This window comes from Perkinsus marinus, assembly GCF_000006405.1.
Source record: "Perkinsus marinus ATCC 50983 genomic scaffold scf_1104296944428, whole genome shotgun sequence".
NCBI classification, from domain to species: domain Eukaryota; phylum Perkinsozoa; order Perkinsida; family Perkinsidae; genus Perkinsus; species Perkinsus marinus.
In genome coordinates this window covers 502-19,183 of record NW_003211397.1, presented here as the reverse complement: position 1 = coordinate 19,183, position 18,682 = coordinate 502, and the positions used below count along the sequence as shown (strand labels likewise).

The 18,682-nt window shown below is 47.3% G+C and overlaps 2 protein-coding genes across 2 annotated transcripts; both read right to left on the bottom strand.

The window, feature by feature from the left end:
- Positions 1-11: 11 nt before the first annotated feature.
- Pmar_PMAR019039 (hypothetical protein) lies at positions 12-2,141 on the bottom strand (the record flags this gene model as incomplete). The annotated part of the gene is made up of 1 exon (XM_002780096.1): positions 12-2,141. The coding sequence occupies one exon, from the start codon at positions 2,139-2,141 to the stop codon at positions 12-14; it is 2,130 nt and encodes a 709-aa protein (XP_002780142.1).
- Positions 2,142-15,998: 13,857 nt separating this feature from the next.
- Pmar_PMAR019038 (hypothetical protein) lies at positions 15,999-16,319 on the bottom strand (the record flags this gene model as incomplete). Its single annotated transcript, XM_002780095.1, has 1 exon — positions 15,999-16,319. One exon carries the CDS (start codon positions 16,317-16,319, stop codon positions 15,999-16,001), a length of 321 nt encoding a protein of 106 aa, XP_002780141.1.
- Between the last annotated feature and the right edge of the window lie 2,363 nt (positions 16,320-18,682).

The window sequence follows — 18,682 nt, the reverse complement described above, 5'->3', positions numbered from 1 at the left end:
GTTCTCATCCGTCAAGTCACCAATCGAGGGTTGTTGCTCTGCAGAGTTTTCTCTACAATAAACGCTGCACCCACCCAGATATGTCCCATCCTGACCTCGTCGAGTGTGACAGTTTTGACAAAACCATCTCGCTCCAGTTGAGCAACCAGCATTTGCATGGCCTTGCGCTCTATATCCTTACATGGGTAGGGATCTCTCCTGGCTGGTAGGACCGCCGTAGCCTTCATTTCAACATAGACCTGGGGCCATTTCCAGGTTTTGAGCCTGTCACGGATGGTTTCATTGTCTGGAATTGATAAGCCCGCGGTGTTATCGTGATCAGCTCTCGTCGACTCCTCGTCCGAGCAGGGAGCAGCGCTAACAGGCATATCATTTTCACGAGCATCCTCACCCGTAGGGAACAACGGCCATACAACACCCAACTCGTGGGCAGTCAGAGCATCGCGCCCCACATCGATACTGGCCCGCATGCGCGTTAGAGTGCCAACACCAAGTAAGACAGTCGCCTCGCGGAGAGACTCGTGTAAGAGCTCACCGTCAACCAGATATACATGCAGTGTCACCGTGCTGCGATTCCCTGATTCTCCTTGAACTGACGCGGTGAGTCGTCCTCTTTCAGACAGACGTAAAGATGCTGAAGAGCTGAGAGAGCCGATAACAATAGGGTCTTCCAAAGGCTCGCGATGTGACACTCGACACCTTTTGGCCGCTTGTCGGGACATGATCGTGTAGTCTGCACCAGTATCTACCACGAGTCGGATATTGGTGCCTCCGGCAATGGCCTTCAGATGACGCAAACTAGAGCCTTTCGAGAAGAAGATTTTACCATCTCCTTTGTCATCGACACCGTCTGTCTTAGCCTTCAGCCGAGGCTTATACCAGGCCGGGACGATAGCAGAGTTAGCAGGGTCCTTCCAACAGGTTTCTCGCGTATGTTTGACCGCGCCCTTAATCTTGTGGTCTGAGCAGTATCCGCACGAACTAGAGGATTTACCCGCCGCCGTTCCTGGGGTCTCCACACACCGCTCCTGTGTTGTGGTGCTCTTAGGGTGGTCCTTCCGGGTGACATTCTGGTCCACAGAGCCACGACGGTCCTTGTTCTCAATGTAGATAGCTGCTTCTCTTACCTCCTCCAACGTGAGTGAGCTCAGCCGATGCATGTATACACTCTCCAGGCTGGTTCTTAGTTCTCTTCTTAGGCCTCCCAAGAATCTGGCGGCAATCAGCTCTGGGGTTAGGATCATCCCAGTGACCGTACGGAAGAGTTGTGCCTCACTGCGTAGACGACGACAGAAATCGTTCACGTTCTCACCGGATCGCATATATAGACGTTCCCAACGCGTGGCTACTCCTGAAGGTGTGTCTAATGCAGAGTAACGCTTATCCAACGCGGACCAAATCGCTGTCAACGAGGCGTCAGCTCCACCGATGTCAGTCATTATGTCCAAACCAAGGCCAGGGGACAGGTTTCTGAAAAGATAAACCACCATTTCATCTTCGTTCAGCTTATAGAATTTCATGGCGGTAACCAGTGCCGTGCGGAACATCGTATACGGTAAGGTGTTGGATGGACCATCAAACGGCGAAGACACCTGTAGGGGCAACTTGTGGGGGTCGTTCTTGACCTTGCTCAACTTTTGTCTCTCGGTTGGAACATCCTCAACGTGCCGCTCGTTCTTCCTGTCAGCAGCTTCACGGCGTTTTAAGACAAACACCACCCTGTCCTCGTGCGTCTTCGCTGAGCCTAACCCAGCTATCCGATGAAGACGTAGGGTCTTTTTCACAGCCGATGTCGCTACCGCCGCGCTTACTAGGGTCGCCATCTCGAGGTCAACGTCGGCCACTTCAGCTCCATAAAGAAGATACTTGAACACGCCCTGAGCGGTCATGCTCGGGTCTTCACCCACAGGCACAGATCCGGAGGAACTCTTCAGTCTTTCCTGGACAAGAGCACTCCATCTGGCTAGCCAAGAGCGAACGTTTGTGTTCGGGTCCTTCAGAGCTTCGAAACCGGTGACAGTCTCATCAATGAAAGTATCATCATTCGGCTTGTCGAGGTTGTCCCAGTCGAGGGTAGCCAAGACATCACGATACGCGGGGGCCTCGGGGAAGTTGTCGGCCAGCTTTCTAATTTCTGTCATCCGCGACTCTGAACTCAAGTCTGAAGTTTCCAATGTAGGTTGATGGGCTGTAAAGTAAGGTCCAATACCGCTCATTAGAAAGCGTGTGACAAGGACTACAACAGTCAATACGGCTTGATAGCTCTATCGAAATATGGAGACAGGCGAATAGGAGTTCTCATCCTAAAGCCGTCTCGTCTCAAAGAAAAATAATCGATGGCGTACGCGCGTTTTACGACGCCGACTCGCGTCCCACGCGTCACCATCTATAGCGTAAACCCGCTATGGAAAAATGGGGTGGTGAGAAATGAGGAAAGTCATGGGTCAGGGTGACACTACTGGTTGGCATGCGATCCAATCCGCGAGAGAGGTAGACATGGGAAAAGGCCTCACAAATAGGAAGGGAGAGTTTCTCGAAATGAAAGACATGAAGACATCTCCCTGTTGTTGGAACACGTGGCTGCTGCCTTTGAGATATCGTAACTCGGCGTCACTTACTCATCAATAATGACACAGGTGTATTGTGTTTCTCACCAGTTTACTTGCACAATAAGAGGCGTAGAGTCGGAGTACTGACTAGTTGTTTGAACGGGGAGCAACCCGCGTGTTCCATGCTCATGCTGGAATCGTGGAGGAACTTCATGTTGGAATAATGTTAATTGACCATACTGTATGCTTGAACAGTGGAATGAACGTCCTAAGCCGTTGATACTAAGCACTTTGAAGGTTTGAATAACTGAGACAGAGATTACATGTCTGTACTGATCACAACATTGTGTATACATGCTGTAGGTGTATCTACTCTCGGTCACAGCGTTGGAAAGGAGTTCCAATGGTGTCACAGCAGATGAAAAACTCCTGCTGTAGATGGCCCATGACTGCGACACAGTAACTGCGTATTGGTCGATGAGTTCCTCGGTCTCCTCGGTCGTGTACTACTCCATCGTGCTGCTCCCAATCTGCGCAGATGCCGCCAAGATATGCGTTTCGACAGGTGTCGCTCGACTCAGGTCAATCATCAAATACCTCGTCATCAAAGTCATCAGTTAACATATATTCGTCACAATCTTGGACACTCGGTTGCGTACCTATGTGGATACCTATGCGTATGTGATCAATATGAATCATCGGTGAATGTCATTGGTTATGATGACATCCTGGGGCGGTATGCGGATACTGATTCGAGAATCACAGGCACTGATTCAACTCACTATCTGATTTCCGATTTTGATTCAACTCACACCATGATTCACAAGTGTTGATTCAAATTTCGTATTCGTGAGTATGATTACTGATTCCAGATTCAGATTCAGGATTCGCGAGTACGATTCCTGATTCCTGATTTTTCTCAAGCGTTGATTTTGATTCTTGATTCAGAACCATGATTCTTGATTCAGAATCATACTCAGCCACTGATTCTCATTGTGAATCAATGAGTCAGAGTATTTACTCAACCCAGTGAGTATGAATCATGATTCTAGATTTTTTCAACGTGATTATGACTCAAAACTCATACTCGTGAGTATTTTACTCAACTCGAGAACGCCACAGACTCAGAATCAGATTTTTACTCAGCAATGCTTAGTCAGCATGTGATTCCGAATCATACTCACGCCGTGAGTATCTCCATTTTTCCACGTTATTTTACCTTGATTCGTACCAGGGGTCCGGACCCCCGGTACCAAACCCTGATTCTGATTCTCGACCTTGATTCGCAACTTCAGCGAGTGCCACGGTAAACCTCCTCTGCTGCTTGCGAGCAGGTTCTTAGAATAACCGTGCCGGGGGATGGAACCTCGGCTTCGATCTAGTGCAAGTGTATCCTTGACCAGTCGAGCTGTGAGATTATACAATATAAGACGGTGCAAGGAGGTATAGCGCACGTAGTGCATACAGGCTATCAGTATGACCCTGCCGGGGAATAGAACCCCTATTTCGAGCACGTGGAAGCTCACCCTTAACCAGTTCAGCTATGAGATCATATGATACAAAACTGAAGATGGAGGTTTGGCGCACGTAGTACATGCAACCATACGGTGTGAATTACGCATTCCTTAATTCAATTAATTATTCAATGAAGGTCCATTTATGGGGCTAGTTCAAGGACGAATGTATTGAGATTTACTCTTAGATGGGAACGAGCTCAGAGACCTCCTCGTGGTGTTCCTGGAAACTCAACTATAATGTTTTATTTTTGAGGCTAACATCTGAGCATTCGATTGTTTCCTCTCTGTTTCCTTGTACAATTTGTTATTGCTTTGTTGGTTTGCTTCTCGTTCTGTCACGCCTCTAAATCCTTGTTATTTTAGTCCAACTGAATGGGTCCGATTATGGTATTGGTCCGACATACGTATGTATGATAAGTTATGCACATGTATGTTCTGTTTACTGTTCATTTGAAGTTGCCTTGTGTTCCGGTAGTGGTTGGTTAGTCACCTGTTTGGTGCACTAATGGATGTGTCCCCGTGTTGGGGGAGTTTGCTCGGTGTTGAACGAGTTGAACGAGTATGCGGTCGACAGTTGTCGGAATCCATGTGTGGTTGGATGGTCGATCCCTAATTAGGGGTAAATGTGTTGTGTTGTGGATAAAGGGTACCATTGTCAAGTCGGTCGATTCGGGTGGTGCGACGCTAGATTTGTGTAAACTACTAGCCTTTCGCGTACTAAGTAATCGTGATGATTTTTAATCACATACATGTTTATCATAAGTGTTATTATTCTTTCGCTTTACTGCTCGTTTATTTTGTTTGATTCATCTTCATGGCGATTTCGAGTTCCAGCCGCCTCTGAGTGGCGTTATGATTGAATTGCCCTCGTATTTTGTTTATCCTTCGTCTTCAGGTTCCTTTTCTTTTGTTTTAAAATATAGATGAACCGTTGTTGATGTCGACGTTTTCAACTGCTCCAGATCTGTCTGGGACCATAGTTGAGACATTAGCTCAACCACCCTTTTCGGTTGACTCTTTGAGAACGTTGAAGGCAGCGGTTGATGATGCCGAGTTGTTGGGAGAAATGGTAGTTGCTTGTGCTGTCGCTATGGGTGCTGTATTGGATGATGATGCCGAACAGCCTCAGGCTGATATTATCGCTGTGAGACTGAGAAGAGCAAGACTCAGAGCTGCGTTGATTGTCGCTGCTTCTCAAAAAGAGGATGTGGTAAAGGCGAAGTTCTTTGTGGATGCGATACTCGTGTCAGCTGCACAGTTATTTGGTTGTTTACCCAATAATGAACTGGTTCCTTTTCCGCATGTTGCGGAGGTCTTGTCTCGAGATAGATATTCATTTATTGAATTTAAGACTTATCCTGAGATCACCGCGGCGACCAGCAAGTCTGTTATTATAACAGTGTTATACAGTTTACTCTAGATGGTCAAGCTTTGGAGACTGCGAAACTTTCCACGGGGAAACCTCCTAATACCTTTGAGCAATGGCTTCCATTGATGTTGCGGTGGGCCTTCACTATATATGTTCTTGAGGGTAAGGGTGACTTGATACATGTCTGTGAGTAATACTCACTGAGTATGCTGCGAGGTTTGCTCCGATATCTTATAAACAGGTTTTTGGTAAAGCACAGTTGTTTGATCGACGTTATCGTCAGCGAATGATGTTATGCATGAGACTGTTGCAATCTTCTCCCGTTCATGATGAGGTCAAGATGGAAGATCATCAGGCATCCTCTATCTTTTTGGCTAGAGTCTAGAGCCTGAGGGTCTTGCAGAGGTGTGTTCGGATGCTTCCCCGATGTTCTGGAAACCGAATGCACCTGGAGCGAGAAATATGTCAAAAGTGGTGTGGGAAGGTACATGCAGGTTTACCAAAGGAGAGTGCTCCTTGTAAAGATTGCAAGTTTGCTGAGCATTCACCGCCTACTACTCAGCAAAGGGATGCTAATATGGATAAAAGAGCTATTAACAATCAGGGGCAGGGCCCGAGAGATAATATGGCAGCTAAACGATAGCCGGTTGTGGATGTAATACATCCGATGTATGTCCGATACTTGATAGTATTAAGTTGATACGGGTATCTTGTGTGAGGTTGGAAGTTTGTTTCTGTGAGTGTTCTTTTAACTAGGATATAATCCGATGTTAGTAGTTGATACTCGGTGTGTCGAATGGGAAACGGATTTCCCGTCATCAACAGAATATAATTTGAAAGTAATTTGTTGCGTTTGTTTGTTGTGTTGAATAAGTGTTGAAATATTTTGCATCAAAGTAGATGTTCTCCAAGCCTGCTGAGTGGGCTTCTCATCAAGCTAGGGCGGAAACGGAAGAGGGGAGAAAGAATCTCCTTGATTTCCTAGAGCTTTATATATCAGCAGAAAGAAAAAAAGGGTTATGAATCTGCGTATAAATAATACAAATTCATGGATTCGCATTGGCTGGTTTGAAGTTACGTTTGTGAGGGGTTTAGTGGAATCAATAAATTTGCAGTACACAACGATATCGAAATACACATCGGGATTGAAGACACTCAACCAGTTACATGGTTTCGGTGATATTTCGACATCGGATGTCATCCGACGGATGAGAAGCTGGTAGCTCGGACGCTGCAATCGGCGCGTAGGATAAAACCTCAGATGAAAAAGAGGCAAGCTCCGTCGATACCGGTAAAGTAGCGGGAAGTTTGTTCAAATTACCGGTTGGTGCGTTAAGAACGGTGGAACTTGAACAAACCAAGGATGCTATCCTTATGGGCATTTCCTTAGCTCTACGACCTGGAGAGTTGTTGGAAATTCGAGCAAAGGATATCAAAGTTATTGATGGTGCATCTAAAGGATCGATAGGTATGACTATAGAGATTGAGTTGGGTGTTACCGAAATGGGTTCCTCTGAGACTATAGTGCGTGATTGTGGACATTTCAAGGATCAGCGTATGCATAGAGGATTATGTTGTGTGGTGCACCGTATGGCAAAGGTTGTTGTAAGTGTACCAGCATGCTTGAGAATATTTAATAAGATCTACTAGAAGTTGCCGACGAATGCGCGACAACTTGGTATGGAACTGTCGAAGCGTTTTGATTTCTCCAAGCAAGAAATTGACGATATGATGAAGTTTACAGGTCATAGTTGTCGGCGTTCGAGTGCAACATATGCCGAGGACATTAACTTGATGTCGGAAACTTGATGAACTGGTTTGGGCGGTTTATTGGGAGGGCTTCTAGATTATCTCCGTTTGAGTGGTTTCACAACACCCTAGTTTATTGACCTTCGTGGTTGACCTGGTGTTATAACTAGGATGTTGTTTATAGGAGATAAAGTTTAGAAGCGCCACGGGTTCGATAAACCAGTGGCAACCACCCAAACCTCCATATTACTGAACACAATATAGGTGGTTACAGTAAATCCAAAAATAAGGAGTTGATAATAACGATGAATGCCCTTCGTCGATTCTCTTGAGGGATTGTCGGATAACGACACCCGATCACGCTACCGGTTCTCAAAGGAAGCTCTATGGGAGTTGTTGGACTTGAACTTCCACTTAGAATTTCTGAGTTAGAAACCCAGAGTTAGTTGATTCCGAGTGAACATATTGAAAAGTTTGAAGTACGGATGTGTACACGTGCGACAAAAGATCTTCTTTCAACATTTTATCATTGCTATAGCGGAACGTGAAATGCTCATGCGTTCGGGACGAAACTGCCAGGTTCTACCCTCGCAAAGTGACATTTTCCTCCTTTCTTGAAATTGTCACTTTCGGTTGTGTTCCACAAGTTGTAAGGCGTAGCGACTATAATCTTCGTCTTGCCAAAAATGTCTGATCCAAACTCTGATTCCCTGATTCTCGAAAATACTCAGATTCAATGGAATCACCCGAAAAATCACCTTCATGAGCAACGCATATTGAGTAAGAGTATTAGTCAGCCAAAAAATCAGCTTTAGATTCGCGAATCAGCTCGGAGATTCACATATCATCGCGATGATCCTAATTTCTCGCTCCAGAGTGAAAAATCAGCGAATCAGGGGTTAATACTCCCCATCTGATTTTTTCGTCTGAGTAGATACTCTGACTCACCTGTTGCATCAGGATCCGCATACGGCCCCCGGCGGTGGCGGCTCAATCCAGAACAGCTTCCTTTGGCATCCTGGGGTAGGTACCAGCGACGAGAAAGACTTTGGAGGAGGCTGGTAGCGGCGAATCTAGCCTCGCCTCTCGCACCATGCGAGCCGCACGAGTTCGGATGTTTCCACGCTAGCTAAGCCAGTCCAACAACCTCGTGAAATAACGGAGTCGTTCGCCCCGAATGGGAAGTCTCACGGCAGCAGTAGTCCAAGCAGCAATCTAGGGGTCTTCGAGTGCCTACGCCGTGAATAAGCACATTTACATTCTTTTAACGCTCAAAACAAACAGTGGTACCTGCATGTGCTGCCGAGTACCCTCAAGCAGGGTGCTATCTGACTTTTGGGCATCTGACAGGTACTAACAACCGGTTCGGGTGTCCAGAGCATTCCTCTTCGGAGCCGCTGTTTTCCGCGAGTGGTTAGCTATAGTACTCGAGTTATGGGGTCTGTTATTCCCAACGAAACTCCTTCGTACTCGATGGATGATATACAAGAATACATCACCTATGCGTCATCTGGGGTAGCGAGACATTATCGCAAATCCCTGGATTGGACGATCTACATGTTTTTAGTTGCTTCGCAACCGTAAGCGAAGCAACCGTAATGAGATGAGCTCTGGCTCGATCGCATCGTAGTCTGACCGGATAGTCGAAGCGGTTGAAGATGACCAATAGACCACCAATAGATCAAAAATGCGCAGACTTTTTGCATAAGTTTAGAGCCTCCGGCTCGGCAGACGAGAGTGTACGGAGTGTAGATAACTTTAGGTAGGCTTTAAAGTCGTCGGACCAGCCTTGAGAGTGTTCCTCAGAGTCGGTATCACTACTGCTAGAGTCGTCGTCCTCAATGTCTTCGGGCGTACCGATTTTCAAATCAACGTTCTTAGCCTCCTGACACCGTCCTTGCTAATGTAACTGCCACACTCACGTGCCAAATGGTTCATAAGAGCCATTGTAGAAGAATGATGCACATCGTGGAACGCTTCGCTCTGCTGTGCTCGAGACTAGACGATTCCAACATGAAATCTATGGATTTGAGACACCTTTCTCACGTGTTGAGTCCTATGTCCATCAATTCCTCTGACTGGCATAACAAAGAATTTCTTGGCAACCACAAGACTTTCTCAACGTTGGAAATGTAGTTGAAGTAAAGAGGGTGCCAGGTTGTCATTCACGAGTAGTGTCCACGTTGTCCGTGACGCCATAGACGAGACCGGCGAAGATACCCGAGGTACGGTTAGCGAAAAGAATTGGGGCCGCCCTTTCGATGAGAGTAGAAGACCGTGTCATAGCCAACGAGGAGCCGGAGAACGACTTACTAGGGAAGGAACCACCATCGAAAACAGCTGGGAGACACAGTGCCTTGTAGTGTAACCTGGCAATCGCGACCCTGGGTCGCGATTGCCAGGTTTTCCGCAGCCAACCCACTCTTACTAAATTACACAAGAATGTCGACATCAACGCTCTTGAGTTTCTCGATATGTACTACGCGTCGGCTCGTATTCTCCTTTTGGAGTTCGATACCAAGATGAAGTTCCTTGATTTCCGAATATGCTGCGATCCTCACTACTGTTGCTATTACTCGTAAACTCCGAATGCCCTCTGGCCTCCATGAAGCTCTTACTCGCAAGTATTTAGGATTGATCATTGCTATCACAGATACGCACTCTCTCCTTCATATCCACATTCATGGTCCAGACAACTTTGCTGATGCCGGCACACGTTCACCCTTAATCAACGATATCGTGAGCGTCCGTGACACTTGCGACTCTATCGACTGCGGCAAGAAGCGCATGAACCCACCTACAGAATTCACTGCTTATCTTGTGCGTAAGCGTTGTGACCTCTTTAGCAACGATACCGTAGGTCGTCGAGTTTGTGTTCGCCGTTTAACTATTCCCCGACGATCGAAAGAAAATTTGAAGAAAAACTTGGGCGCGCGAGAGACAAGATGGTGTTGTGCCAGTGGCTAGACCATTGTGCCACACTGTTCCCTTGTCCCTCAATTTTAGGTCCGAACCCAGCTGTTCCTCCATGCTAGGGTGCTGCATAGCTTTTGTATCGAGTAATAGCTCGTACGTAGCCCGTAAGTACAGTTATAATGTAACGTATTCTCATACGTTCTAGTTCATTGTACGTCGAGTTTGACGTAGTAAATTGAGTTCATTGTAGTTCCTCTTGTACAAGACCATCTCTACTGATTTGTCGTCTATTGAGCTCTACTATTAGGAGGATACTATGCTTACACAGTTTAGCAGCTCCTTGTTCTACTCAATAACTTCCACTTGGACGATATTTGCTTTGTTATGGCTGATGATAACGCTGACAACAAATCCGGTACTGATCATGATGATGTACTATTATTCGCTGAGATGTTATCCAAGCTGCTTGGTGACTTTGAGGGTCCTCAGTCGCGACAAGATGAGCAGTTTGATCGACTTTGTGCCTAATGGGTAACCCTCAGCGAAAAGGTCAACCTATTGGGAAACCGGTACAAAATAGACAACAACGACAACAAGATGTTCGTAGATGTAGTATTCGTTCTGGTCCGCATCTAGCTGTGGAGTGTTTTCACAAGAAGTTTACTGTTGGTTGTGCTATTCGTGGCGACACGGAGCACTTCGCTTGTAATTGTCTGCTGCATGCTACCTTCTTGGCTGGTATACAGGGTAATTCGCCCTCTCCGCCGGAAAACTAATTCGATGGACGGATTGAGGCTGCCGGTCATCAGCACCCATATCTTTCTGTACTTTTGGCGAGTTCAACTCTGTATAGTTCGCCTAATGTATGCAATGGTAGTAACGTCTAATCCTCCTCGTGCTGCCGAGCGATAGTAACGGTGTAAGTCTCGGAAGGTTTAGCGGATAGAACATTTAATTTGTGATATCTATGTCCTTGTGGTTGGTACTCGTGGGCCACGAGTCGTGGCCCTCTCGTTGGCCGATATCGTGAGCCTCTACCGGAACCGCATGCAAGGAGTGTGAGTGTGTCGTTGTCCTTCGCTCTGCCTGGAGCCACTGGTCCTGCGGGTGTGCATCCCGTCTCCTCGACAACGTGCCCTGGAGAAGCACAAGGTGTGTGTACTCGTAATGCTTATACCCAGACTTTTGATATGATTGATGAGTCCGTTCAGACGGTATCGTTCACATCTAGCTCAAGTTCTTCGGAAACTACCCTCAAAAACGCGGTTCGCTGTGCTATGACTTGTGAGAAACCGCCTGCTTTAGTAATTGGCAACGGAGTTATTTCCTTATACTCTCTTTGCCGATATTCTGATGACGTCTACTCTCACCGTGATTTTGGTGATGGCGATGGTGACGAAAATCTTTCCCTGGCTCAGCATAGGGTTTTCGCTGATGCTGCGGCTCCTATCTGTTTGCTGCAACTTCCCGATCCGTACGAGTTCTATGATGATCCTTAAAAGGGAGAACATATTCGTTTTGAACAATAGCCTGCAGAAGAGTTATAAGAAGTTCGAGAATGATGAGATAGGTGGCAATCTGTATGACTACGCGGTTCCGTTATTGCCTGGTCCTGAGGAACCTAATGTTGTACTGCCCAAGGTACCAATGTCCACTCGTCCTGAATTTTGATCTCTTCAAGATCTTTGGTACGAGCTCTCCGAGTTGTTCAACAACAAGATCGAGTTCTGTCCGTTAGATACTCATGATATTAAGTCTTTTGATGAGCAGCCGATGGCTCAGCGTCCGAGAGGGCAAGCTGACATACGACGTCAGATTCTGATTTCTGATTTCTGAGATTCTGATTTCGTGCAGGATGACTTGAAGGGTGTTCGTTTCTTTACACCTCCGAATTTGAAGTCTGGCTGCGGACACGCCGTAGACCGCTTGCTATCCCGGGAATGGTTTTATCCTTGATGAATTTTCGCGTATGTCGTTCGGTTCGCACGATGCTCTTGATACTTTCCAGAAACTCATGGAGCATATCCTAGGCGATCTACCATTCGTCAAGATCTATCTTGATGATATTCAGATCTTTTTGCCGGATATGAAGACATATGTTCGACATCTTCGTGTGGCTCTAGAGAGGTTGTCCGCTGCCAAGGTAATTCTGGGTGCCACTAAGTGTGAATTCGCTATGGAAGACATATCTTATGGTCGATTCGGATTAGCCCTACTGTTGAGCAGAAGGAGCAGTGGCAAAGTCTGTCACGCTTCATTCATAACCAGTTAGCGTCTTGGCACCGTATCGGAGAAATACTGGCACTCGATTTGGTCTGGGTGCTAGTGGCTGATACGAGTCCGGTGAGTACCACCCTCTTTGTGGAGAATCCCTAGGAGTGCGATCGACGACCTGAAGTCCAATGGAGATGAAACTTCTGAACTTCACGGCCGACTCGTGTGGAGCAACTCACACGAGCTCACACCCGGGTTAACTATGATAGAGAGTTGTTCGGAAAGTTTCGTGATCTCTATTATGCTAAGCCTATAATAGTGTCATCATTTTCTCCTATCAGTGGCAAACTCCCTGTCGCACTGTCGGATAATACCGCAGCTCTGGGGAGAGTGGCACGACGACCATTATCTGGAGACGCGCTTCCCCCCTATAGATGGCTCAACTGATATAACCTTACCGCCGAGTGTAGCGCCATTCCTGTTGAGTGCTCCATATCCAAGGTAAGAAGAACTTCCGGAGCGATCTGTTCTCGAGGTTAGTTGACGGCCAGATCATTCCTGAGAATGGAGCGAGTTCCTCGTTTATCCTTTGGCAGTCGGATACTTTTCCTGTAGAGGATACCTTCTCTCCCAAAGAATACGACTGTTGTGAGAGAAAGCGTTTGGAGATATTTATTCTAACTTTGTTCATCCACCTGCGTCATGTGGAAGACCCAGTCATAAGGCAGTGACGAGCTTTGTCATCCTCGTTTGTACAGCTTCTAGCTTCACAATCCCGGTGCCTGCCTGTGGTGAGTATACTCTATTTCTTCCTATGGCATTGACTATCTCATGGGTACCCATTTGTGGTGTACTTCGATGCCTATTCACGGAGGGAGGTCCCGTATATAGGGCCCGTTTGACCGAGCTGCTGACCTCAGCTTTAGGTATAAACCACTCCTTATCTCTACCGGCTAGCCCTCAGTCTAACGGATTGAGCGAGCGAACAGTGGGACGCCTGAAGTCATTGATTGAAAAATTACCAGCTTCATTGCCGTGGGATTGTTCCCTACACTTCAGTTGGTACTATCACAACCACTGTGGTCCGTAACCTACCGCTTCTGACTGTGCACTCGGTTTGTCTCGTGGTCCGATGCGCTTCTTTACCGGTGAGATCGAGGAGTATCCCCATGAGTCTATCGGAGAGCTATGTCAATCTTACCTCGATGAGAAGGGCTACATTCGCTTCGGTACGAACATGCGCCAATGCTAATTTTGTACAAACTTCTGGCGCCACTGAGCTACTAAAATTAGGTACCAAGATTACGTGGAAGAAGAATCTCGAGATTCGTGAAGCCATCGTATGTACTCCCCCCTCTGGTTTAGAACCGTCGGGTTATGACTCTGACTCCCCTCAGTTCCATGGTTACGCTTATCTAGATCTCAACTTCCGTACTTGTTGGATAAAATATCTAGACAACGACAAGGAAAGATATCAGCCTCGATGATCAACCACTACACTCATTACCAGGATCTATTGGTGGTCTCCGTAAGGATGACTTGCTGATCCAGCTTCATCGATCTATGTATTGGCATAAATTCTGGCTGTTGACCCTACCTGGGTTGACATTATTGTTCATGACCTTTGTTCGGGTAAGTTCAAGCCGTTGTATACGGGGTAACCGTAGCCGATTACAGTTTACTTCTGGAGCGGGTTCTTCCCTGAATAGACGTCGAGTGAGTCTTTCCCAAGTTTAGAGTGATAGCTTCGCTTTGACTAAAGCAGGCATAGTTCCTGTTGCAGTACAGCGTTCGCTATTTGCGAGAGGAATCAGTACGGTTCCGGGCGGCACTTGTTTATACTATCCGTCTCGAACATTGTCGATTACTGAGACGAGCGCTTTCTACGATCACAATTCGCTATGTTCCGTTCATTGTGCTCGCGTCATAGTCGTATAGTCCAATCCATTATCAGTCCGTCCTAATGCGACCATCCATGTTAGTGGTCATTACATTAACTCGCTTGTTGGGCTCGTTACGCCTGATATTCTACCTACCAGTCTACTTCGCATAACACCGGTACAGCAAAAGACCCAGAACTTGTGTTAAGAGGTTACATCATGTAGACTGAATGGTTGGGACCGTAGCTGAAGAAGCTAAGTGCGCCTACCCAGTGCTACCCAGGTTTAGACGCTGCATCAGACGTCGGCATTCTAGTACCACGAGGAGCCTGCTGCTCTGAAGGTTGATAAAAGAAATGGCATTTCTCGCCAAAAGGATATTTACCAGTGAAAGCCTTGCAGATACAGCTCTTCCGGGCCTTACAAGTTTAAAACTTGCTAGGGTCTTGGTCATTATAGGGTATTGCTCGTTCGCCAATACTACTGGGAAGAGTCGAAACAAGAAGCTGGCTGGACCTTGAACAGCCATGGGATCCTGGTAAACCAGGTCAGTGCTGAAATCCAGAAAACGACTCACGAGCAGCTTGAACCCGTTGACGAGCATCTAGACGAGATGCAAAGTCATGAACTGATAGGTTGGGATCAAGGAGCGAGGTATAAGCTGCAATGACCAAGTCAGCTTTGTTTGAGCCACTAGTTTTTTGTAAGTCAAGTTTGAGGATTCGGCTGAGCTGCGAGTCGGATAGTTTGTATGCAACAGCGACACAATCAGCCTGGAGCGCTAGGATTCTATCAATGACTAGGTGAGTAATAAACGTTGAATAGCATGTAGAGTATAATTTATAAGGCGAGGATAAGAAAGTCCAGAATAAGATCTATTATTAAGCATATACATAGCTGTGATAGTCTGTATAGCTTTCATACTCTCAACTACCACTTCGGGATCGTCGCTCGATCTTGCCGCTGATCGCGGATTTTCAGCAGAATCTGCGCTAGAAATCCCATGGTAGCGGGTTGGATTGCGAACAGAGGATGCGTGGGAATTAAGAGCAGATGGAGTAAATGTGTTAGACATGTAGCCAGCCCAGAGAAGTAAGTCTCGCGATACTTAGTGCCATTGCCAAGTTCAGGCAATGCAGATAAAGCGTGTTTGTGTTCCTCAAGTTGAAAATGGTGCAAAAGACTAAAATCACTGTGTGTTGTCAGCTAGTTGTCGTGGAAGTCAGCTACACATATTCTTAGCATACTCGGTTTTTCGACTCGTGCACAGCCACCACAACGAGTATTATCTTGCGGCTCAGGGAGGTATGTACTTATGCTTTACCTGATATGACCTCCAAGTTTCAGGGCCTAACTCTCCGTAGTTAGTGAGAAGTACGACCGGTAAAACGTTTTCTCCACATATTCTTAGCATACACGTGTGGTCAAAATTGCGCCTCAAAATACCAACTTTTACTCGGGGAGTATATCCATAACTCCGCTCCTGATCCAATGCTATACATCAACAGAAAGAGAATCGTACATAATAGTATCCCTCCATGTTTCACTCATATTTGGAGGCATCTAGCCAAAACTGAGCAGGGCAGCTGATGAGCACCAAACGCGCCGAAACAAGGTGTAAAAACCCGCCATGCAGGGAGCCGTCGGAGGGCAAATGCCGCCAAACCCCTCGGTCGACAGCACCGGGCTATCGCCCGGTGCTGATATGGCGCTACTAGATCCTGCTAGATATCTGATAGTCTCTTAGCCTTTCGGGAAGAGACTACGTAAGTAGACGAACTTATCTACTTCTTCGACGTCAAAGTCAGATCTTCAAACGCAGATTGGAATCACCCAATCCCTCAGATAAGATCATGCATTTCGTCTTAGGTAAGGACACTTCTATACCAAACCTAGTCAGAGCTGCCGAAAGCTTATCCAGGTTACGCTGAAGAATAGAATCATCATCCGCCAATAAAACGATGTCGTCCGCGAACAGGAGACATGAGAGGTCCACGGATTCCGTACTGCCCTCGCTCTCACAAGGCATGCTCAAGCTGATATCCAGGTTGGCTTCTCTGATCACCATTTCCATGAAGATGATGAACAGAAGGGGCGCTACTCGGCACCCCTGTCTAGCTCCCATATCTATTGGAAAGGATCAGATAAACCTTCCTGAGTTTTAACCTGTGCAACAGTATTACGGTGTAGTGATTCGATAGCTGAAATGAGCTTCTCATCACATCCGGCTAGCCTGAGAGCTCCCCAGATCGCAGGAAGAGGTACTTTATCGAAGGCTGCTTTCAAATCTAGGAAGACAGCGGACAATCTGCGACCATTCTGGTTGCAGACTGACATCGACGTAGTACGTGCACCGCATCTAGAGTGCCCTTCGCTGGGAGAAATCCGAACTGCTTCTCTCAAACGGAACTCTCTGCTAGAGGCTTGAGCCTCTGCCCCAAAACTCCGGAATAAACCTTGCCGATATGATCGAGCAGATTTATCCCCCTATAGTTGCCTGCTACCTTCCTATCACCTTTCTTATAGAAAGAGATAATAATGGAATGTCCTAAGTCTCCGGTTCACTCCACCACTCTTTGCACAAGCGGTGTAAGATCCCCAGACAATGCTCACCACCGGCTTTCAAAGCGGATGTGAGCACCCCATTTGCTCCGGGAGCTTTACCATTATTCATAGAGCAGAGAGAGTCATTCACCTCATCCAAGGTGATGGCATCCCCTCCCGTGCGCTCTATTGGAAGGTCGACTGGCTCAAGGGCAGGTAGAGTGCAAGTTTTCGGAACGAATAGTTGCGTAAAATGACTTGCAAACACCTGCGGAGAGAGGAGATCATGTCGTCTGTGGGTCAGTGTGGGCCTAGACCAGATTTCAACTCGTTGATGAGGCGCTTGACATCCCCAACAGCGTGTTGAGCTTCCGCGTTCTCAATCTGAGAGCACTTCAAATCGGCTTTAGCTTTTTTCACTACTGCAACCACGTTACTGCGAGCTTCGCGGTATGACTTGAAAACTTCTGGCGTCTTCCTAGATAGGAATGCCTCCAATTCAGTCTTTTCTCGCTGACTGCAGCTGCGACATGAGATGCAGAGAACCAGGGCTTTCCAGGACAAGATTCCACCTCATCTAGCTTACGCATGGAACCTTGAAATGCATGGACTACGTCTGAGTAGGCACCATCCTGAGGACAAGTATGGATCATATCCATCTCGAACTCATGCTGGGCTTCCTTTTCGCGGACCTTCGCATTAAAAGCCCGTCTATCAACGATAGAACGTGAGGCTAGTTTCCGTCCTTGGAGACGCCGGGTGGGCCGACAGGTTGCTGTGTTACGAAATGAGAGTTCTAGTGCACAGTGATCAGATGACCTTATGACTGTCCGTCTCACACGAACATCCAGCACTTGTAGTTTCCTGTTGCTCCGGGTCAGGAAGTGATCTAGCTGATCACTTCTCTACCGGGCTAAGCCACGTCCCAAGGTGAGTTTGGGGCTTGAGGAAATGCCCAAGGTGCATGGCCCATATGTGAGGCAGCAGCAAGCATGACTAGTCTCGATCCATTGTCATTGGTCTCCTCATAAGCATAAGCCTTGCCGAGGCCGTGGATCGGATCCCTTGCGAGATCTGAACCTAGCCGTTGAAGTTACCGCAGACAATTTCCGGACGTTCTAGTCTCACCACTTCTTCGACAAAATCTCAAAACTCATCCTTTTGACCCTGCGGCGCTACCTCTGTGGGAGCGTAGCACACACCAATGGTTTTGCCACTGTTCAGCGTGGTATGAGCTATTCTATTTGAAACAGATACCCATGACTGAACCCTGACATTGGGATGGAATAGGAAACCCACTCCACCGATTCCGCGTAGTCCAGGAGAGCTGTAGAGGATGTGATCCCCTAGCGATTCTCTTTGCACTTCCTCTCGTAGTCGAGTTTCCTGTAGGGCGATTATTGGGACATCACTCCCGATCGCCTTCAAGGACTCAACGACTGCCAACCTGTGGCCGTATCCTAATAGAGAACGTACGTTCCGGGTGTACATGCGTATCACACTGGGGTCTACGTCCCTACGGAAGTAGGGTGAATCCATCCTGGTGGATCCACCACTATGAAGACTGTAGTTCGCAGTAACTGAGGGTGTCCTACGCCTCTCAGAACTATCGCGATGTGCCCGGGACGCTGGCGCTTGAGTCGACGTCTGGCAGCTCTTGCCGCCCGATGCCTCCTCAGGGGGTCTTGTGATCGCGTCCGACGGCGTCGTCCTGTCCGCTTGCTGTCGGTCACCGCATCAGCTGTCGAAGAGACAGCGAGCGGCTCTTCCGGTTCGCCACGTGAAGGCCGCGAGTCGGGGGAGGACATTTTGGGAGCCAAAAATGAACTCAAACGATCTCGGTGGGACAGGACAAATAGAGAGAGTAGTTACATTGCACGTATTCAAGACAAATAGATACGCAGGTGCAAATGCCGCACAGAAGCAAAGAAGCATCAGCATTCT